This window comes from Xyrauchen texanus, chromosome 41, assembly GCF_025860055.1.
Source record: "Xyrauchen texanus isolate HMW12.3.18 chromosome 41, RBS_HiC_50CHRs, whole genome shotgun sequence".
Taxonomy (NCBI): Eukaryota; Metazoa; Chordata; class Actinopteri; order Cypriniformes; family Catostomidae; genus Xyrauchen; species Xyrauchen texanus.
Genome location: NC_068316.1, coordinates 12,388,866 through 12,409,916, shown reverse-complemented (window position 1 = coordinate 12,409,916; position 21,051 = coordinate 12,388,866). Strand labels below are relative to the sequence as shown.

Sequence of the window (21,051 nt, the reverse complement as noted above, 5' to 3'; positions counted from 1 at the left end):
TCACTGGTGTTTCAATGGTGAATCAATGGTTCAGGTGACTGTTATGTATGCTGTTAATTCTGAAAAATGACAAATTATAGGAATAAAACGTTCCTGTGAAATAACTGAAACAATCTGTGGCTTTTAAAAATGGTACACTAGCAAAGTAGGCAAATTTTTTCCCCCTCAAGATGCATTGGGAAGTCGCCATATTTGTCACACCATGGGATTTAATGTAATAGCACTTAGAATAATAGTAATAGTAGATTTGCACCACAAGATGGTGACCTTGCATCAGCAAGAAAAGTTATCAACTCGTTCTTCTACATATTAACAGTTCGGCTGACTCTTTTAGGTTCTAACCCCTAACATGTTTTAAAAGTTTTTACTAAAACCTATCCTTTATGCTTCTTCCCAAGTCCTCTTTATGCAGGTTTTAAAGTCAATAGTGCCACATTATGCGTGTCTATCCTCAGACATCAGACAAATCGAACATCTTACCCAATGCACAAGCACTATTGCCACTGAAACCAAATGAGCCTTGATGGTAACCATGTTAAACTGTCCTAAAGTTACCTGAGCTCTTCACTAGCTCCATGTATAATTAATCTCCTCAGTAATCTGCTCACCTTCAGAGAAGGAACTTGACTCCATTAGCCCATCTACCTGCACTGGAGAAGGACTAAAGTTCGGAGGCTATTCCCTTAAACAGGTAATAAATCTAATGACCACATATGGAATTTAATTCAACGTTGATGTACTCATACCCATTTTTGCCTCACACTTTTTCAACTGTCAGCCATTGAAAACCTTCAGTGAGATGTGAAGGCTGTATAATTTTTAGAACTATTTAATAATCAATGAAGGCTCATTACTAAAGATGGAATTATTCAGGCTTGGGGGTTGAAGGTTATCAAAGAATCCATGCCAAAACCTTGTATTGTGCAGGTATATTTCTGTATATTCTTGCCTGCAATAACCTTAAAGTTGATGCTAGTTCTTACAAACATTGGGATTGCTTGAGATCTATTACAAACAAAGTGTCTACAAGGTGTGGATTGTCTATATCAGTAGACACAAGGTCTAGGGCCCAGACCGATGTGGAAAGAGTGACGTTACTATGAGAAACAAACCAAACGTCATTTGTATCTTGCTTACCACACAGGAGAACCTGACCTAGAGTCTTATACAATTTACTGACGGCTTCTTCATTCTTTTCATGTGAAGGTAATGATTAGATCATGACTGAACAAAGGCAACGAGCCCTGTCCACATCAGGGGAGGCTTTATACCAGGTTCTTGGCCTTGACAAGAACTGCACCCATGATGACATCAAGAGGTCCTACAGGTAAGATGTGACTCGCAATGCCTATTTTCCATTAGTGCATAGAAAGGTTGTCCTGAGATGGACTGCCTTTCAGTTTTGGTTACTTTTAAAGGAGTTCAGTGTGTTGTTAGATTAATATTCGGGTGAACAAGGGAGCAAAAAAGTGAGAGAGAGAAATTGTAAATCTGCAACTCGTTCTTCTATAACCTCAGCCTTTGGTTGCGGAGAAGGTGCATGAATATAATATGACTTCCACAAATCTAAAATATTCATTATGCTGCTGAACAGATGGCTTGCCTTATTTTACTGGGATCAGGAATGATGATGGAACCTTATAGATGAGATGGGTGAACAAGATGAACGTGTGCTTGCATAAATGGTTCTTCACTACAACTTAGATAATACCGTAGAAACTTGCAATTCTTGACTTTGGTGGGAATAGCATGACTCTGACGTTATAATTGTAGTCCCACTTGTCTGTTTGCATAACAACAGCATTAAAGCATTACCCAACTTTTTGCCATTTGTCGACATTGCAATCTTTTTATTGGTACCTTTTCTATTTCATTCCAAAACGATGACAAGTGTGAACATTTTATTAACGTATGTATTATTATTGATGAACTTCTTGTGCTTCTTCTATATCTTGTACAAGAGAACAAGTAGGAAAGCTTCATTAGACAAATTGATTTCAAACACCATACTGATGTTTCAACAATTATAGACTCTAATTGCTCTAATTTACATGTTTTTCAAGAAGGCATTTAAATGGTTAGCATTTTAACAGAACTTGTTTGTGGTTAATGAATATATAATCATCACAACTCTTGCAGACACCATTGGCGTAATCAAAAATTAACAAGCAAGCATGCTTGGAGAATTATAAATTGTTGATGAGAAATTTAATTTTTTGGTTGAGCTAAAAAAAAAAAGCAAGAATATGATAATCTTATGTTCATGTAATGCTTTTTAAGGTGAAATTCTTGGTTGAAATACTAATTGCTTACTCTGAGGTATTAGTGCAAATGTAAAATGTCATTTTTGTTGGTAGAATTAAAAGGATAGTGCACCAAAAAATGTAAAGTCTGTCATCATTTACTCGCCCTCATGTTGTGTCAAACCCTATGACTTTATTTTTTCAGTGGAACACAAAATAAATTTTTTAGGCAGGATGTTAGTCTCAGTCACCGGGAAAAGGTGCATTATATGTTCCACTGATGAAAGAAAGTCATACAGGTTTGGAAAAACCTGAGGGTGAGCAAATTATGACAGAATTTACATTTTTAAGGTGAACAATCCCTTTAAGCAGCTTTCCACGACTTTTAACAAGATCTTTTTTGAGCTCACACAAACTACATTTGTATTGTTTAGTGCCTGATCATCCAGTACCACTTTCAACATAAAGATATTACATTTTACAACTTCATAAAATGTCAGATGACCTCTTTGCTGCAGACTTCAGAAAACTGCTTCACAGAGTTTGAACAAGTTGGCATTCATTCAGAGCAGATATGAATCGTGTTAGAGTCAGAGTCATTTGCAATGCACCGCTGGTTTTAATGGGAAAAAAATGTCAGACTGGGTGACGTTTCTTTCTTCACCACTCCTTGTGTGCTAAAGAGCTATTCGAGGCACTAATGGGGTCTGCAGTCTTGCCGACACATAGACAGGTCAAGCCGTGTGCACATAAGACAGCTCGCTGCTAAAGATCACACCCTACTGAGATCATCAAACGGAGAGGCAGCATTTTAAACTGGCACATGTTAATGAGTCTGCTCTCACCGAGTCCAAAACTAGTTTCTTTTTTAAACTAATGGCTGTTTGATGTCACTTCAACGCTGTCATTCTCATTAGGATAATCCATCGAAAAATACGTTGGTCACAGACTAAATGTACATTCTCAATGAAATTCTGTGTAAATAGTTATATTTCTGAGGTCAATTAAATATATTTAATATATAATGTAAGCATTTACATTGGCTCCAAAAAGTATTTGGACACTTTAAAATGTATGTATTACATTGTATTAAATAACAAAATACATCCCAACTGGCATCTGCAAACAAATAATGCTAGACCTTTCACTTTAATGAGCCATTGTGTCATTTTGAAAAACCATTTTTAGTGGATGTATAAAGTCAGTGACTCTCAAGTTCACACAGGTGTCCTAACAGAGTAACCACAAGTGTAGTTTATCACATTAACTATGGACATGTTCCACAAAGTACAATATATATATATAGCTATACATTTTCAAGTATAGCTTAAAAGGATAGTTCACCCAAAGATTCAAAATAAATAATGTAAAATGTTAGCACTAGTCACCATTCACTTTCACTGTATGGAAAAATATGCAATGAAAGTGAATGGTGACTGAGGCTGAAATTCATTATAACATCTCCTTTTGTGTTCCACTCAGCAAAATAAAAGTCATACAGGTTTGCAACAGCATGCAGGTGAGTAAATAATGACAGAATTTTCATGTTTAGTTAAAGTGTCCAAATACTTTTGAGGGCCACTGTATGGTAGTGTGTTTCCACAAAACTTCTCTCCGGTACCTTTGAAAAATCAAGTATAATAGTGGCAAAAAGCTACAGGTGACTGACTAAGAAGACTTCAAATAAACTCTAGGTCTGTAATGATCTGAAGCTTCCTTCCAAGGAATTTTGAAAGTTCAATGAAAGTTTTTTTGTTTATGTCCTTGCCTACATTTTAGGAAGCTTGCTTTGAAATATCATCCTGACAAGAACCCTGAGAACCCAGATGCTACTGACAAATTTAAAGAGCTCAACAATGCCCATGCGGTGCTGTCTGACGTCACTAAGAGAAACATTTACGACAAGTACGGCTCCCTGGGCCTCTATGTGTCGCAGCAGTTTGGAGAGGAGAATGTGAACACATACTTCTTGCTATCCAGCTGGTGGGCTAAGGTACAGTATCATTTCTCCCCTATTTTGTTTCTGATTCATATATATATATATATATATATATATATATATATATATATATATAAACTATAAAGACATAATAAGGTAGAAGATAAGTAATATTGTAATGTTAACACTGCAATGTGAATAATAACTAACAAAATGTTGCAAAATGGACCAGATGATCAAACAATAAGATTTGATAATCTTTAAAAAATGAATTACTTAATAGCTATTTTGTTCACACTGTACATTACATAGTGTTCATATTACAGCATATTTACATAAGGAAGGACTGAGTAATAATGTATTTTATGTTATTTTGTAGGGAAGCTTGCAATTTAATGTTTGAGTAACACTTTAGAATACGTTTGTATACATAAACATTAGTTAATGCAATAGTTAACATTGCCTTACTATCAACAAAACATCCCAAATGCATATACTTAACTTAATAATCTTGATTAATGTGAATTGCTACATGTACTAATACATTTTTAAAGGAATATACAGGGTTCAATACAATTCAGTCGACAGCATTTGTTGCATAATGTTGATTACCACAAAAATAGTCCCTCCTTTAATAAAAAAAAAAGCAAAAATTGTGGTTTCAACGTGGCACTTACAATGGAAGTGAATGAGGCAAGGGTTGACATAATGTCATTTTTAATGTTGTTTAGGGTTTACAACGTTATGTGGTCTTGGCAACAATGGGACTAATGGGACACTGTAACTGATTTTTTCTTCTTTCTTTTTTTTTTAAAGAAAAGGAGGGACAAGTCTAAATTAATTTTGTGGTAATCAATATAATGCCATAAATGCTGTCAATTGAGCTTAACTTGTATTGATGCATTAACTATAACTTTAGCTAATGCATTATAAACTAACACAAACTATCACCAAATGTAGTATAAAGTAATTTATAAATGTACATTTACAAAGATTAATAAATGCTGTAAAAAATATATTGTTCACTGTGAGTTAAAACCCAATGTGTTAAATAAAATGAAAGTGTTTTCAATGTGTGACATGTGTAACATGGGTACTGTAATATAAGTGTAAGTGCTGCTTTTAATACATTTTGCTTCTGAATTTAGCACTGATGGTGTGTGTTAGTCTGATAATGAACTTTCTCATTTATAGGGTCTGTTTGCCATCTGCGGCTTGCTGACAGGTTGCTATTTCTGTTGTTGTCTGTGCTGCTGTTTCAACTGCTGTTGTGGGAAGTGCAAACCCCACACACCTGGAGATGAAGACACTGAGTTATATGTGTCTCCTGAAGACCTAGAGGAGCAGATTCGTACCGACAATGAGAGAGGAGGTACAGCACAAACTCTTAATATGTTTCTGGAAAGCATTTACTTTAGGCGGTCACACTCTTTAAAAGGGTAAATGGACAGTCACTCTACAGCCAGAGTAAAAGTGGTTGAAAATGGTTAAAGGCATCCCAAAACTACTTCATAACACATGCAGCTAAAAAACACGTTTTGTATATTGGTTTCTATTAGAGTGTCTGCTTAATGCCTCAATTGAAAATGTTCCGCTGGTAATCTTCAAAACAGATTCATTGGCAAGACCACCAAAAAAATGTAATCTCACATAAAGACTCAAATGAGAAAACTTTTATTTATTTATTTATTTATTTATTTTTTAAATAATCTGCAAATGTGTCCTTCTATAATTAATTTCACCATTGCTTCATTTGATTACATCTTCTTATTAAAAAAAGTGTATAAAATATTTTTTTTACAGAACTAGGCTTTGATGTTGAACATCATGACTTATGAGTGGAAGGAAGAGCTCAACAAAAATAATAAGTCATCCTGTTTTCCAAAATAAATAGACTAGATACTTTCGAGCCAGATGTTTGGATACAATACATTGTGCTTCTGCCAGAGAGCTGTAGGAGGTTGATTTTCTGTTGCAGTTATAATTACAGTCTGAGTCATTTCTCAAAGTGTGTTTGCATACTAGTTTTTTATAGCATTCTCACAAAAATAAACAATGTTATATTTCCTTCATTTGAAAAGCAGCATGTAAGATGGTACTGACAAGAATAGCTTTCTTTTTTTCTTATATTTGCCAAATAGACCCTAGCAGCATTTTTCTTTCATTTAAAAATACACTGTTAGACAAATCAAAGTTTGTTTACCATTTTGTTAACTTGCATTCACCTGCCAAGGCTGAGAATACATAGTACATAAGACATAAAAAGACTGACATTGATGCTGTGTTGATTGTATGCACCAGCTTCATAGAATTTACATTATTGTAGCAAAAGTAAAAATGCACTAAAATAAAACGTAATGTTTTAAAGTTATTTCCTTCTCAAGACGTCTAGAAAAGTTCACCCCATCGTCTTTCAATCAGGAACAGTCTGGACACAGAATAGCAAAATAACCTCCCTCACCATTAGGTAAGCCAGTGGACAAGTGGGCTGCCCTTCAAACCAGTGATACAGAGCCAGCATGAGGTCATAAAAGTGCAGCCAGCAGGGGCAGACTAACAGCAGATTGCTGGAACGTCCTTGGAGCATACAAAACACTTTTCATTTCAGCAGGAAGTTCAATTAGGAGTGTGAAATGGCATGACATTAGACAAAGTAACCTCTTGTTTTTTCCATTTTGATCATATGTGACCTCTTTTACCTGTGATTTTGGTCTTCCAGATGGCGACACGCCGATTGTGCTTCAGCCAACCAATGCTAGTGAGAAGACCCAGCTGATTGGCGATGGACATAGAACATACACCTAAAAGCAGAAGGGTCATGATAGATAGCCTACTCATTTTAAAATTATTTTTGAATATATTGATATATATTTTACCACTTAAGTAAAAAAAATACTCAACTTCTTGAACTTTGTTTAACCACGCTGTCTGTAAATAACAGATATTATACTATTCTTGTGTTTTATGTGCAATTATTGCATAAAACTGATAATGTGATGACACTTTTGAATCATGTATTTTCCTTTAGAAATATATATTAAATAATATATTTTTCTTTTTATTTGGGATGGAATAAAGTATAGCTTATATTATAGGTTTTCACAAAAATCAGGCATTTATGTACCTTTACCAGATATTTTCAAATAACATATTTGTATTTGTCTTCTGCTATATGTACTCTGCATCAGTATAGGATCATGCTTGTGTCAGTAATTAAATTAATTGTGCAAACAACTGCAAATGACAACAATTCTTAAGCGATTACAAACTGAGATCATTTGACTTGCATGCCCTAATGTTCTTGTTTCAGACCCGTTCTTTGCAAATTATCTATTATTTCAAAGATATAGTTTACTAAACAAGGTTATATTATCTCATCATTTACTCACCCTCATGACATCCCAGATGTGTATGACTTTCTTCTGCTGAACACAAACAAATATCTCAGCTCTGTTGGTCCTCACAATGCAAGTGAATGGTGGCCAAAACTTGGAAGGTCCAAAAAGAATATAAAGGCAGCATGAAAGTAATCCATATGACTCCAGTGTTTTAATCCATATGTTACGATAGATGTGGGTGAGAAACAGATTAATATTAAAAAAGTTATTTTTTACTATAAATCTCAACTTTCACATTCCTCTTCTTTTGTTTTTGGCGATTTGCATTATTTCTGCATAACCTACTGGGCAGGGAGAAGAATTTATAGTAAAAAAATAACTTCAATATTAACCTGTTTCTCACCCACACCTATCGTATCATTTCTGAATATATGGGTTTAACCGCTGGAGTCATGTGGATAAATTTTATGATGCTTTTATGTGTTTTATGGATCTTCAAACTTCTGGCCACCATTCACTTATATTGTATGTACCTACAGAGCTAAGATATTCTTCTAAAAAAAATCTTTCTTTGTGTCTAGCAGAAGAAATAAATTAATATCTAGGATGGCACGAGGGTGAGTAAGTGATGAGAGAATTTAAATGTTTCTGTGAACAATACATTTAACTCTCAGTCTACAGTTTAAGTCACAAAGAGTACAAGATTACTGATTTCAAAATCTAAAAGAAAACTTTCCTTCGAGCCGGATTCGAACCAGCGACCTAAGGATCACAGCACAACCTCTACAGTCCTCCGCTCTACCAACTGAGCTATCGAAGGCATATGAACGCTGTCTCATTCCTGCAAAGTTCACCTCACGAATATTTATCTTATTTATTTCATAGCAATTACATGGCGAAGAATACACTGTAACAATAAACTGTCTCTTACTGTGTCTATTGTCCTGTTCAATTGTTAATAATTTATTGTACTGTTCTTTACTTTTTGCACACTTTTGCACGTGCACTTTATATAGGTATGTTATTTAGTCTGTGTAGTCTCATGTGGTTCTGGGTTTGTCCTATGTTGTTTTGTGTGTCATCATGGTCCTGGAGGAACGTTGTCTCGTTTCGCTGTGTACTGTACTAACGGTATGTGGTTGAAGCGACAATAAAAACCAAGTGAATTGACTTGACTGAAGACATGGATTTAACCACCAGAGTCGTATGGATAAAAAAAATGCTAAACAACAAATACGGAGAATACACATTACAAATGGTAACAACTGTAAACGCTGTAACTATCTTACTGAAATGTAGATGTATGTAGAATCAGCCCGATAAAATACGGGACATTATTTAAGAAGTGGGTATGAGTACTGTTATTAAACATTTTAAGCATTATGTCTAAAATAAATAGAATATCGAGAATAGTTCTCTGTTGAATTATCCACAAATTACTTCAACAGTTCTAAAGAAAACCCTCTGACCTGGCTAAAACTATTGATGAGAAGTATTGTCAACCCAGTGAGCTGTTTGTATAGGAGGGGAATTAGCTCAAATGGTAGAGCGCTCGCTTAGCATGCGAGAGGTAGCGGGATCGATGCCCGCATTCTCCAATGTTTTCTCCATTTGATACTTCTTTTAATGTTCAAACGTCACATTTTACACATTGCACACAATGGTATTATGGATCGGGAATATGTAGCGGTGTATAGTGACAAACAGGTGTTTAGGAAATTACTATGGTATTGGGGGGGGGTTAAGATACTCTCACACACTGTGTGTGACTTTCTTGTTTCTGCTGAACACAAACAACGATTTTTAAAAGGATATCTCAGCTCTGTAGGTCCATAATGCAAGTGAATGGTGACCAGACCTTTGCTCCAAAAAGCAAATAAAGAGAGAATAAAAGTAATCCACATGACTAGTGGTTAAATTAATGTCTTCTAAAGTGATATGATTCCTTTGGGTGAGAAACAGATCAGTAGTTCAATCTTTTTTTACTCTAAATCTCCACTGTCACTTTCTTTCACATTCTGAAAGTGAATATTTATTGTAAAAATTTGTCATGTTTTGGTCAACCCAAAATCGATTTGATTGCTTCAGAAGACACAGATTAAACCACATACATATTTATGATGCATTTTTGGAGCTTCAAAGTGTTGGTCACTTGGATTGTATGGATCTACAGAGCTGAAATACTCCTCTTAAATCTTTGTTTGTGTTCTGCAGAAGAAAGAACGTCATACACATCTGGGATGGCATGAGGGTGAGTAAATGATGAGAGAATTTTCATTTTTGGGTGAATGTTAGGCTACTATTTACTAATAATAACTAGTTACTAATAACAAAAGCGTTTTTAAAAGCTGATCTTCTTTTTAAGCTGAAACGGAGTTTTTAAAAAGTGCAAGACGCAGTGCGCAACGATCAAAGACAATAAAAAAACAACACAGACGGCCGCAAAAATGTGTTCGGTGTGAACGGCCCCTGATTCTAAAATCCCATTATCGAGATTTTCATTCCTTTTAATCTCACGTTTAAATTCTACTTATTTAAAGGTCTATGTTTTGCTACGAGCTTCCTATGTTCATTATATTTTAGAGATGCACTATGGGCCAGCAGCTCTACATGGTTTTCATAAATGGGCAAGTAAACACCGCAACCTCTGACGTGCGAATTTCTAAAAACAGCGCACACTGATAATGGGCCTTCTAGTGGGGGAATGCTATGACTCATTTATATAGGGTACAGACAGACAGCTGGGCAATGGTGAGGGCCTGGTATCACCCGTGTTCAAGATCTGGGACGATTCAATATTTTCAATCTAGAACGGTCTCCTCATCTTCAGTGGAGCCACTGCTCATCATATCAGGATGGACAGCTTCGAGAAACAGCTTATTTGTCCCATTTGTCTGGAAATGTTTACGAAACCTGTTGTGATTCTTCCATGTCAACACAATCTTTGCCGGAAATGTGCTAATGACATTTTCCAGGTACAGTTTCAATAGTTCTTGTTTGTCAGCACCATTTATCACAATGACTATTAATATACTATATTTTATTATTAATGAATACTTTTTTAAGTGTTGAGGTTTTCAAAAACTACTTTAACCAATTTTACATTTGTATTGGCTATTATATAATATTGTCATTTTTTTTTATTTATGATATATATTACTCAGAAATGTAAAATGTAGGTCACAGACTTCTCTTACTTTGCATTTACCCCTAACCCAGTTAAATAGGTCTTTTAATATGTTTGTATAAGATAGAAATATGTGGGCAATAGATTAATCTGTCCCCAATAATACATTTTAAGATGCTGTATTCATGTACTGTCTTTTACACATCCCCTATCCAGGCCTCAAATCCATACCTTCCTACCAGAGGAGGCACAGTGACATCGGGTGGCCGTTTCAGGTGTCCATCATGCAGGCATGAAGTTGTGCTGAACCGTCATGGGGTCTTTGGTCTGCAGAGAAACCTTCTTGTGGAAAATATCATTGACATGTACAAACAGGAGTACATCAGGTTAGATCTGGCAAACTGCTTATGTTATTTAAAGATCCTATGTTGACATGATTCCAGTTGAAACTGGAAGTTTGGGCGGGGTATTTCGAAAGACTCATCCCTTGTTTTAAATGGCCAATAGCCTTTAGTTTACATTAAAAGTATAGACGCATACACTATAGATATAGCATAGAGATGCCCTAAAACCTAACAGACATGGACTACAAGCCACAAAACTCAATTTTTGGGGTTTGGCCAAACTCAGTTTTTTGGGGGAAATTTTGATGGGATAACAAAGTCCATTGTGTAATAGCTCAAATGCCTTAAAGGTATAGTTCACCTAAAAATAAAAATTCTCATCATTTACTCACCCTCATGCCAGATGTGTATGCCTTTCTTTCCTCTGCTGAACACAAATAAAGATTTTTAGAAGAATTTCTCAGCTCTGTAGGTCCATACAATGCAAGTGAACAGTGGGCAGAACTTTGAGCTTGAAAAAGCACATTAAGACAGCAGATAAGTAATCCATATGACAGTGGTTAAATCCATATCTTCAAAAGTTATATGATAGTTGGGGGTAAGAAACAGATCAATATTTAAGTCATTTTTTTTTACTGTAAATCTCCATTTCACTTTCACATTCTTTTTCTTTTGTTTTTGCCAATTCACATTCTTCGTGCATATCACCACCTACTGGGCAGGGAGGAGAATCAATAGTAAAAAAATAAAAGGACTTAAATATGAATCTGTTTCTTAACCACACCTATCATATCACTTCTGAAGACATGGATTTAACCACCTGAGTCGTATAGATAACTTCCATGCTGCATTTATGTGCATTTTGAGCTTCAACATTTTGGTCACCATTCACTTGCATTATATGGACCTACAAAGCTGAAATATTATTTTAAACATCCGGGATGATATGAGGGTGAGTAAATGATGAGAGAATTTTCATTTTTGTGAGAACTATCCCTTTAAGCAATTGCTAGTGATTGCTGGTGAGGAAAAGGAACATATAATGAAAATTTGAACATATAAACAAATGTAGACAAACAGTTAATTGTATTTCCTTCCAATTATCGACAGATACCTCTTTTGTTTTAATAATAATCCTTTAGTATTTTAGTTGTGTATGCATAATTTTTCCCTTTTACACTAAAAAACAACATTCACAAAACATTTAAATTCCCCAAGGCCGAACGATTAAGTTATCCAGCCACTTTGCATTCCACTTAAGCATTTCACTTTATTTATAAGCCCAAAAAAGCTTTTTGTTTTTCAATGAGTTGGAGAGAAACACGTGTTGTAAAGCTTTATTATTCAGTGAGTGGATGTGCGGTGCAATAGACTGTGGATTCCATGGTGTCCATGTGACTCCAAAGACCTGTGACTCAGACAGGTCAGAAGGGTAAGGATGTCGGTCAGCTGGCAGGAGGCTTATTTATAGTTTAACATTAGTCTGTGTTGAGTCTTTTGGACATATTGACACACATCACAGACCCCTAACATGGTCCTATGAACTCTGTTGTTATTTAATTAAATGTTGCTTTGTGGTCTTGACCTCATCCCAGCCCAAATTACACTTAATCACTTAATGTGTCTTTATCAATCAGATTGCTGTCCGATTGGTTATTCACATCCCATTTTCACTTGGCTACATAAACTTGTCTCCACAAAATGGTTATAGATCTGATCTACTATTCCCATGCTATATGTAAATGCCAGGCTGTAAACTATTGCAATGATTTCATAGATCATTTATTTCTATAAGTTAGAAATAGTTTCTTTTAAATGCTCTCTTCGCCCCATGTTGCAAATAGTGTTTGAGTTTTGTGGTTGCTCCATACATAATTTGAATATGCTCAATTTAATCCATATGCTAATGTAATTCCATTCGGGAGGAGTAAAGTTTTTGTATATTTCCTGAACAACCAGATACATTTACACTTGGCAAAGTTATGTATTGTAACCACCAAACCACCTCCTTAGGTCTGAATCATCTAATATCTATCTGCAGGGCTGTAGCAAGGTAATCTGGGCCCCCTGATTGTATATTGCTCTGGGCCCTTTTCCGATTAAAACTTACAGTTTAGAATTTGATGTGAGGCCCCTGGACCTTTTGAGCCCCTCGAATCATTACCACCTTTCACTTCACTAGCTATGGATCTAGCTATCTGTCTAGGATATGTTTGGTCTTTTTATGATTGGAGATCAATATGATAAAAAAAAAAAAAAATGCATGAAGTGACAAAGTGTAATTAGTCTCTCAGGGAATTTTGTTTCAACCCTCTGAAAAGTATAGATATCAGATTTCAAGATGTCAGTCTTGCCCCTCATTGATCCATTATTCTCAATGTGAAAGCAGCCGACCCTCTCCTGAGAGGAAGGTTGACCAACCAATGTGTGAGGTCCATGAAGATGAGAAGATCAACATATACTGCCTGACCTGCGGTGTCCCCACCTGTTCTATGTGTAAAGTGTTTGGTGCTCACAAGATCTGTGAAGTGGCCCCCCTTAACAGTATATACCAGATGCAAAAGGTAAAGACACATTAAAGGAATAGATCACCCAAAATTAAAATTCTGTCATCATTTACTCAATCTCATGTTGTTCCGAACACTGACTTTCTTTCTTCAGTGGAACACAGAATTAGTTAGGCAGAATATTAGCCTCGGTCTCTATTCACTTTCATTGCATTTTTTTCTTCTCACAAATAAAATGAATAGTCAGGGTGAGTAAATGATGGCAGAAATTTCCCTTTAATATTTACTGTATGTTTGCTGCATAATTGTTTGCGTCAGTGTGCATGTGTATATACTTGTGTTTGCATGATGCTCACGCACGTCCTCATTTCTAGACAGAGCTCACGGGTGGAATAGCAATGATGGTCGGCAATAATGACAGGATCCAAGGCATCATCAGTCAGTTGGAGGAGACCTGCAGGACCATAGAGGTTAGTCACCTTCTGTGGTGGCCTGTTCCCCCCAATGCCTGACATAAGAGCCAGATTATTGATGAGGAGAGAAAGAGCGGTCCCTTTGACAAAAGATACACACACTCTGGCATTGATGAGCCAGGCAGGTAGGAAGCTGGATTCTCTCCAGTCCTCACAGTTGCTTTCACAGAGGCTCCATGATTGACAAGCAAGCAGAAATGAGCCATCTCAGGTGAGCATATGGCTGCTCTGATGGAAAGTCATTATGGCAAGTTTGAGGGTTTGATGTGGTTGATGGAAAGAAAGGGGTATTCTTTCTAAACATGCCTGAGTGTAGAACAGCTACATTAGAGAGCAAAAACATTTAACAGAGGGGCGTCGACGGGGTGGGATGTGCGTGTGTGTGTATTCCGTCAAGGGTGTTGGGGATGTGCATTTGTATTCTGTCAACTGGGGGAGGGGTTGGCGTGTCTTCAGTTCTAGCACATTTAGCTAGGGTTAAGGTTTGCACCACAAGGAAAAAATCTGACCCTTTGCTTCACTTGTGCTTGTGGGGGGGTCATAGGGGTTATTTTGGGGGGCAAAGCTCACCCCAGCACACCCTAAATCCGGCCCTGTTTCAAGGTTTTATTTTACAGAGCAAAAGTTGTGAAAAACATCATTGTGAATCTACATTAATAACCCATATTATTATCTCATCTGTTTAAAAAAAAGGTTTTTATTAAAATTGAAAGAAATTCATATGTTGGCACAATTTATATTTGTCTACAAAGCAAAGTTCAAGCTTAAGCCCTTTAGATTAAAGGTTTTTGTGAATTTGGCGGCAGGAGGTCAAAAGTTCTGCTGCTGAAATCAGTCTGTGCTTACCAAAATTAGAAACCACTGCCCCCAGTGGACGAAACTGGAATCATTGTTTAGGTGAAATGTCCACAGGATGGTGCCAAAAGTGATTACATTTTTATTTGTGAATGACACCAGTCAACATGAATGCATATTTTATAAACCCTACTCTCTGACCCAAACCCTAAACCTAACCGTTAGTGGAGTAAAAATTAAATTTTAGAGCAAAAATACAACCCCAGACTTGTGCTCACCATTGTTTATGTGAATGCAATTACTTCCTGGTTTCCTTGGAACCAGAACCCATGTCTAACCTGCACCGATGATTCATGCACCAGAAGACCAGAAACAATAAATAGGGTAAATTTTTATTTAATGTTGACCTAAAAGCTTAAATCTTAAAATGTCATTGTCTTCAGTCAGCAATTTGTATTGTTTCAAATTATTAGTAGTAGAGACGTAACAATCGTTCTGTTTCACAGGAAAATGGCAGACGACAAAAGTCCCAGGTGTGTGAAAAGTTTGACCAATTGTATGCCATCCTGGAGGAGAGGAAGAGAGAGATGAACCTGAAAGTGGCAGCAGAACAGGATGAGAAAGTTAACTATATCCGTGGCCTCACAAGGAATTACGGAGATCATCTAGAATCCATGACCAAAATCATGGAGACAGGAATCCAAATGTTGGAGGAGCCTGAGATGGCTGTATTCTTGCAGGTCCTTTAAGCCCACAGTAGATGCAAACTGGTCTCCTAGCTCGTTGTACGTATCGCAGCACTTTCCGGGTGAAATTAACCCAAGAGGCGCTACAACAACAATTACTTTTATTCCCTTTCACACTAATCACCAGTTAAATGGCAGCTCATGAATTGATAATCTGCCATTTAGAAAAACTATATATATATATATATATATATATATATATATATATATATATATATATATATATATATATATATAATATTTAATCTCTAAAATATTTCACTGCCTAGATATTGCTCTTTATAAGTGTTTATGTAGAGTAAAGCCAGCATGATAAACATCAGTCTCTCTGTTGGGAGTCTTACTGGAGACATTTGTATGCTAATGAGTATAATTATTTACATCTATTCATTTCAAAGATTGGTACCTGACATAAAAATGGAAATCTTCCCCATATTTCTATAAAAGTATATTCAAAATGACTTATAGAATAGTAAATAGAAATTCATTGGTCAAAACATGTGGAAAACCTGGAAACATTTTTCATGTTATTGCTGTTGAGAAATAACTTACCACCTCTTTCTCTCTCACAATGCAAACAGAATTCCAAATCCCTCTTGCAAAAGTAAGTGCTGATCAGTTCTGCCACTTTAATGGATATTACGTTTATTTTTACGATTTAAACATATTCTAAATTGCTATCTTGTTTGTTAGGATTGCAGAGGCATCGAATGCCTCCCACCTGGAGAGAGTGGAGTGTGGCTATGAGAGCATGGATCATTTCTCTGTGAGCTTCAAAAGAGAGGTCAGGGCCCTGTGCAATATTGCCTTCACCAGAGGTACGACTCACCTTAAATGCTCATTAAACTGATTTAACTTGAACTACCAACATCTGCAGGGATTAATCAAGTTGGCTTGTTGAATGAATTAAGAAAGATTTCGAATTGTGACTCAATGGCAACCAGTTGAAAAGCCAGCCATCCTTTTCAGTTTATTAAACAAATTTGTCAGCCAATTCTCAATAAATTAACCAAAAAACACAACTGTGTGCTCATGTGCTTACACTCTCCGTTTTGTATATAATCAGCATGCGGCTGATGGCATCTTCATGTCTTAATGACCTGACACTAATCTCTCATGTTATTGATGCTTTGCCAGATGACGAGGAAGAGGAGGATGAAGATGACATGGGCGTTGATACGGAAGGCCGGGCAGAGCAGACATCCTCGGGAGGAGCAGATACAGTGAACCTGTTGAACGAACCCCTTCCACCCCTCATGCCGCCACAAATACAGAGCAAACACAAACCCGCCACATCATCCTAAATTCACAAAGTCTACATACCCCCTTCATACACAAAACCTTCTGTTTACAGCCAGATATAAAACTTATGATTGCCTGTACGGCTGTGGACACTTTTAAGAGAACTGGACTATGACACATAGCTGAATTTAAGAAGCTATACTGTTTTACAGTTACAGCTTAAAAAAGTCACTTGATGACTAAATATAAACGTAGATGACTTAAGAAACACTTCCAAGATTTGTGGTGTTGTTTACTGCGTAGGGAGTGTTCGTGTGGTATATTCATTGCAGTTGGCACGGCAAAGTTATTTGAGTTATGAATGATACGAATCACTTTAAATGTTCTTTGGATTTCATATAAATATCACAGACAAATAAAGGTTTACTTGTGTTGGTTCCAGTCCCAAAACAGTAACCTTCATGTAATGGCAACTGGAGATAGCCTATATAGGTAGTGTAATAATTTGTAATGGGTTCAATTTAAAATCATATAATCTAGTTCATTTCATTTGGATTTAAATCACTCATGTATCCCATCGTTGCCTAATCTACTCTGAGAAACATTTGTGGCAGTGTGGAAGTAATCTCCCTATTGCAGTGACTCTCTGCTCTGTAAACAAGTCTTGTTCGCACTTCTCGGTGGTCGAGCTGAAATAACGATGCCATGGCATTGCGTAATCCATATATTCTGACCCAGTGGAGGGTGATCAGTGACAGGATGTACTTCAGCGACTGGATTCACATGGAGCACAGCTATGATGAACTTAATGAGGCCCAAGAATCAAAGCCCGAACACAACAGTCATTTCAACATGTGTGGCTTTAACCTTCTACAATTGGCGGACCATATTAAAATAGTGGTTAAAGTGAACTGAAATGTTCTGAGTTTCTTGTTAACTCATAAAGATTTGCGTTTGTCTCATTAGAAAGTTATTGATTGTTTTCAGATGTGCTTTGCCCAATACATTTAGGGCATGGTTCAGTTAAACTCTGCACCCAAGACTTGACTGTAAAAGATCTCCAGTTGCTGTATAGGTACAATGAGTCACTTACCAGTTAATTGGTTTTGTGTTAACCAGGTTAAATTCATGCAAGGTGTGCATTCTGCAACTGACAATCAATCATCTTTTCATAGCAGCAGGCAAGTCCACAGTTACTTGATGTTAATTTACCTAACACTTTGCCAAACAAGAGTGAATCATTTATTGGGAGAGGTGCAGCCACTTCCAGTAATGGATTCAGTGTGCTGGGTGTAATTGGATTACAAAGTAATTTGTTACCGTAATCAAATTACTCTTAAGCACCAAATGTAGTGTAACATTACATTATAAATCTTGAAATTAGATTATAGTTACTGACTTTCAATGAAAGTATTAATTTTAAGTACATTACTTGAGTTACAAATATATCTAAAAAAAAATACATGTATTTGTAATACAGTTAAAATGTGAATTAATATGTTCATATGTATGTTTGCGTTTCTGTAACAGCTGAAGGGTGTGCGACAATGAAGGAGAAAATAGACATGATTTGAATTTATTGAGCGAAAAAAAAAGTGTTTTAGAAAGTAACTTAAAATTAAAGTAATTAGTGAGGTGATTACTTTTTCAAAGAAGTAATCATTAAAGTATTCTGATTACAATTTTAGAGAAGTAGTTAGCATTTGTAGTGGATTACTTTATTGGTAATTTACTGGTCCTTCAAATCTGTGTCAAAAGGCAAGTGGTATTCAAAGTGTACTTTGAGGTATATGTTTAAGAGGCTTGTTTTTAAATTACTTTTTTAATAAGTGAACATTTATTTTCAGTATATAATCAAGTTTTCTGCTGCTACACACTTTCAAATACTGGTAACACTTTACAATAAGGTGGTATTTATTAACTTTAGTCCATGCATTAGGTATGATGAAGTAACAATAAACAATACATTTTTACAGAATGTATTCATTTTAATAAATTATTTAGAATGTGCAAAAAATAATTGTTCGTAGTTAGTTCATAATAGTAACATAGAACGTTTGATAAAACATTTATAAATATATGTTGAAATTTAACATCAGCCAAGATTAACAAGTGCTGAAAAAGTATAATTCATTATACTGTTAACGAATACAACCTGTAAATTGTTACAAACATTTGTATAGGTCTAATTGTAATATAAATAATGGAATAGAGTCAACATTTAATATGTATATTAACTTCCAAAAATTAACACTTTTGGAGAGGAATGATGAGTTTTCGCCTGAGGAAGCCAATCAGGAACGAGATGCATCTCCTGTCAATCATCTCCGTATGATCATCATTCATTGATCTTTATTCTTTACGTCACAATGAAATCACCGAGAATATTTGATACGATCCTTCGTTGATTATATTCACAATATGTTGCTGCCTTGGGAAATCAAAATGTTTGTGACATTTTTGTCAATTTATGTTTAATTATATATTTTTTAAATTTAACCACTCCTGTTCATACGGCAATAATCTACACAAGAAATATCAAACTGGCTTTCAAAGTTTTATTGAAAAATATAAATATAAGACATTCTCTTGCACAACAAAAATCAATGGTTGCTCATTAGTTTATTAACAAACTTAAACAATGTACTGTATGTTACAATGAAACTCAAGTCTGTCAGATAAAATAATAAAGTACTTGAAAATATTAAATTCTTCTCTCTTTTTTAAGAAATCCGTTTTGAATCATCTAGAGCTCTGAATGATCACTTATACAATAACACTGATGGAGACTGATGACAGTTTTGCGCATCTGAACAATTTACCAGTCATGGTCATATACACCAACTCTATTCGCCTTCATTGAAATATCTACAAATACATACTGTAATTCACCGGTATAAATAGATCGTGATGGAAAAGCAGCACTATGGTACAGAATATTTATGTTTGTGCTAAATGTAAAAATATCTTTGGCAGATGGGTTTGGTCGCGGTTACTTCCCGAATATTTCCATCATTTTGCGGTTGCTGTGAGCTTGCTGGGCCAATTGTTCGGCTCTGGCCATCTCTAGTACTTCTCGTAGCAGATGAAAGGTCAGATCCAGGGAAATCGGCGGCTCCTCCGACCTGCGCTCTCTCTCCTCGGAGTCGAGCGCCCGGAGCGCGTAATTGCCATCCCAGCGGCCGACGTTTCCAACTTTGCCCTCCAACAGACGCTGCGTTAACTGGAGCTGCAGTGCTCTTTTGGGATACTGGGATGTCTCGGGGTACGTGTCAGGTGAAGACCGGAGAGAATTCTGATATCTGTTACCGAGCCGGATGAAGTACTCCTCTCCCAAGCGCGCCAGAACCGGTGCTGACTGTCGCTCTCCATCGGGGTCCGTGGCTGGCTGGTTTGAGCTGCTGTCTATGGCTCTACATTCATAAGGTGGTGGAAAGGCAACGAGTAGAGCCACGGTGGTGACGAGAAAATTGAGCTTCATGTCAAAGTGTGGCGAGAAGAATCTGCGGGAGAAGTGAGTTTACATTATGCGCACAATTTGAACTTTGTTATGCATCTGGGACGAAGACCAATTATTGACAGAATGCGATGTATTTAAAGCACATTGTCTGAACACTTGCATTCACATTTGTATGAATTTTTGCACATTTATATATGTCTACGTTCACACAAGCAATTACGCACGCCTTAAAGTTGGATAGCAGGATAACTTATTGTGCGCGTTACACGAGGACACAACAATTCCTTTCCATAGCTATAAATACAGCTGGCTAGAATAAAGACCAGTGTCAGCTTCTATTTCATAAGGTTTACTTTAAGAATAAGCTGCCTTGTTCCAGATAAAACTATGCGTACCTGTGGTGTGCGTAATTGGTATATCCTTGGATGGTTTTGGAACTTTGCGAGATGCGTCTCTCTCTTGCAGTCAAAGTCTTACTTTTAGGACTTCTTCAAAGGAAAGCTGGATTTTGCATTTATATAGGCACGGTCAGCGACAAGTGTCACGCATTTTATCTCGCGTCTGCGCACAGGAGAGAGAGAATTGACATGAATTAACGTAAGTGAACAGTTTTCTTGTTTGAATGAGTCATCGAGGTGTGTGTGTGTGTGTGTGTGTGTGTGTGTGTGTGTGTGTGTGTGTGTGTGTGAGAGAGAGAGAGAGAGAGTCTTTTATTCGGTAAAAAACGCAAAACCCAGGGTATTATAAAGATCCTTTATATTGATCCTTTCCCCCAACTCCCCTTTTGTGAATATGTATGATGTTATCCTCAATATATCTGACAAGTTTGACATCCAA

The 21,051-nt window shown here is 36.3% G+C and overlaps 3 protein-coding genes and 2 non-coding genes across 6 annotated transcripts; 3 read left to right on the top strand and 2 right to left on the bottom strand.

The window, feature by feature from the left end:
- The first annotated feature begins 1,220 nt into the window (after window positions 1-1,220).
- dnajc5b (DnaJ (Hsp40) homolog, subfamily C, member 5 beta) lies at window positions 1,221-7,014 on the top strand. Its single transcript, XM_052114200.1, has 4 exons — window positions 1,221-1,327; window positions 4,023-4,236; window positions 5,377-5,554; window positions 6,902-7,014. The coding sequence occupies exons 1-4, from the start codon at window positions 1,221-1,223 to the stop codon at window positions 6,985-6,987; spliced, it is 585 nt and encodes a 194-aa protein (XP_051970160.1). The 3' UTR covers window positions 6,988-7,014.
- A 1,240-nt stretch (window positions 7,015-8,254) lies between these two features.
- trnay-gua (transfer RNA tyrosine (anticodon GUA)) lies at window positions 8,255-8,340 on the bottom strand. The gene is given in 2 exon segments: window positions 8,255-8,290; window positions 8,304-8,340. It is a non-coding gene; the product is annotated as a tRNA-Tyr (tRNA).
- Window positions 8,341-9,045: 705 nt separating this feature from the next.
- On the top strand, window positions 9,046-9,118 carry trnaa-agc (transfer RNA alanine (anticodon AGC)). The gene has a single exon. It is a non-coding gene; the product is annotated as a tRNA-Ala (tRNA).
- A 1,115-nt stretch (window positions 9,119-10,233) lies between these two features.
- On the top strand, window positions 10,234-18,656 carry trim55b (tripartite motif containing 55b). Of its 2 annotated transcripts, none has more exons than XM_052114085.1 (8): window positions 10,234-10,495; window positions 10,864-11,033; window positions 13,378-13,555; window positions 13,873-13,968; window positions 15,273-15,506; window positions 16,094-16,116; window positions 16,206-16,330; window positions 16,650-18,656. In XM_052114085.1, the coding sequence occupies exons 1-8, from the start codon at window positions 10,376-10,378 to the stop codon at window positions 16,814-16,816; spliced, it is 1,113 nt and encodes a 370-aa protein (XP_051970045.1). In that variant the 5' UTR covers window positions 10,234-10,375; the 3' UTR covers window positions 16,817-18,656. The 2 variants fall into 2 exon arrangements, with proteins under 2 accessions (XP_051970045.1, XP_051970046.1); XM_052114086.1 differs by having other exon boundaries at window positions 13,381-13,555; window positions 16,650-18,584.
- A 192-nt stretch (window positions 18,657-18,848) lies between these two features.
- crhb (corticotropin releasing hormone b) lies at window positions 18,849-20,766 on the bottom strand. Its single transcript, XM_052114087.1, has 2 exons — window positions 20,610-20,766; window positions 18,849-20,257 (listed from the first exon to the last, which is right to left on the bottom strand). Exon 2 carries the CDS (start codon window positions 20,233-20,235, stop codon window positions 19,747-19,749), a length of 489 nt encoding a protein of 162 aa, XP_051970047.1. The 5' UTR covers window positions 20,236-20,257; window positions 20,610-20,766; the 3' UTR covers window positions 18,849-19,746.
- Between the last annotated feature and the right edge of the window lie 285 nt (window positions 20,767-21,051).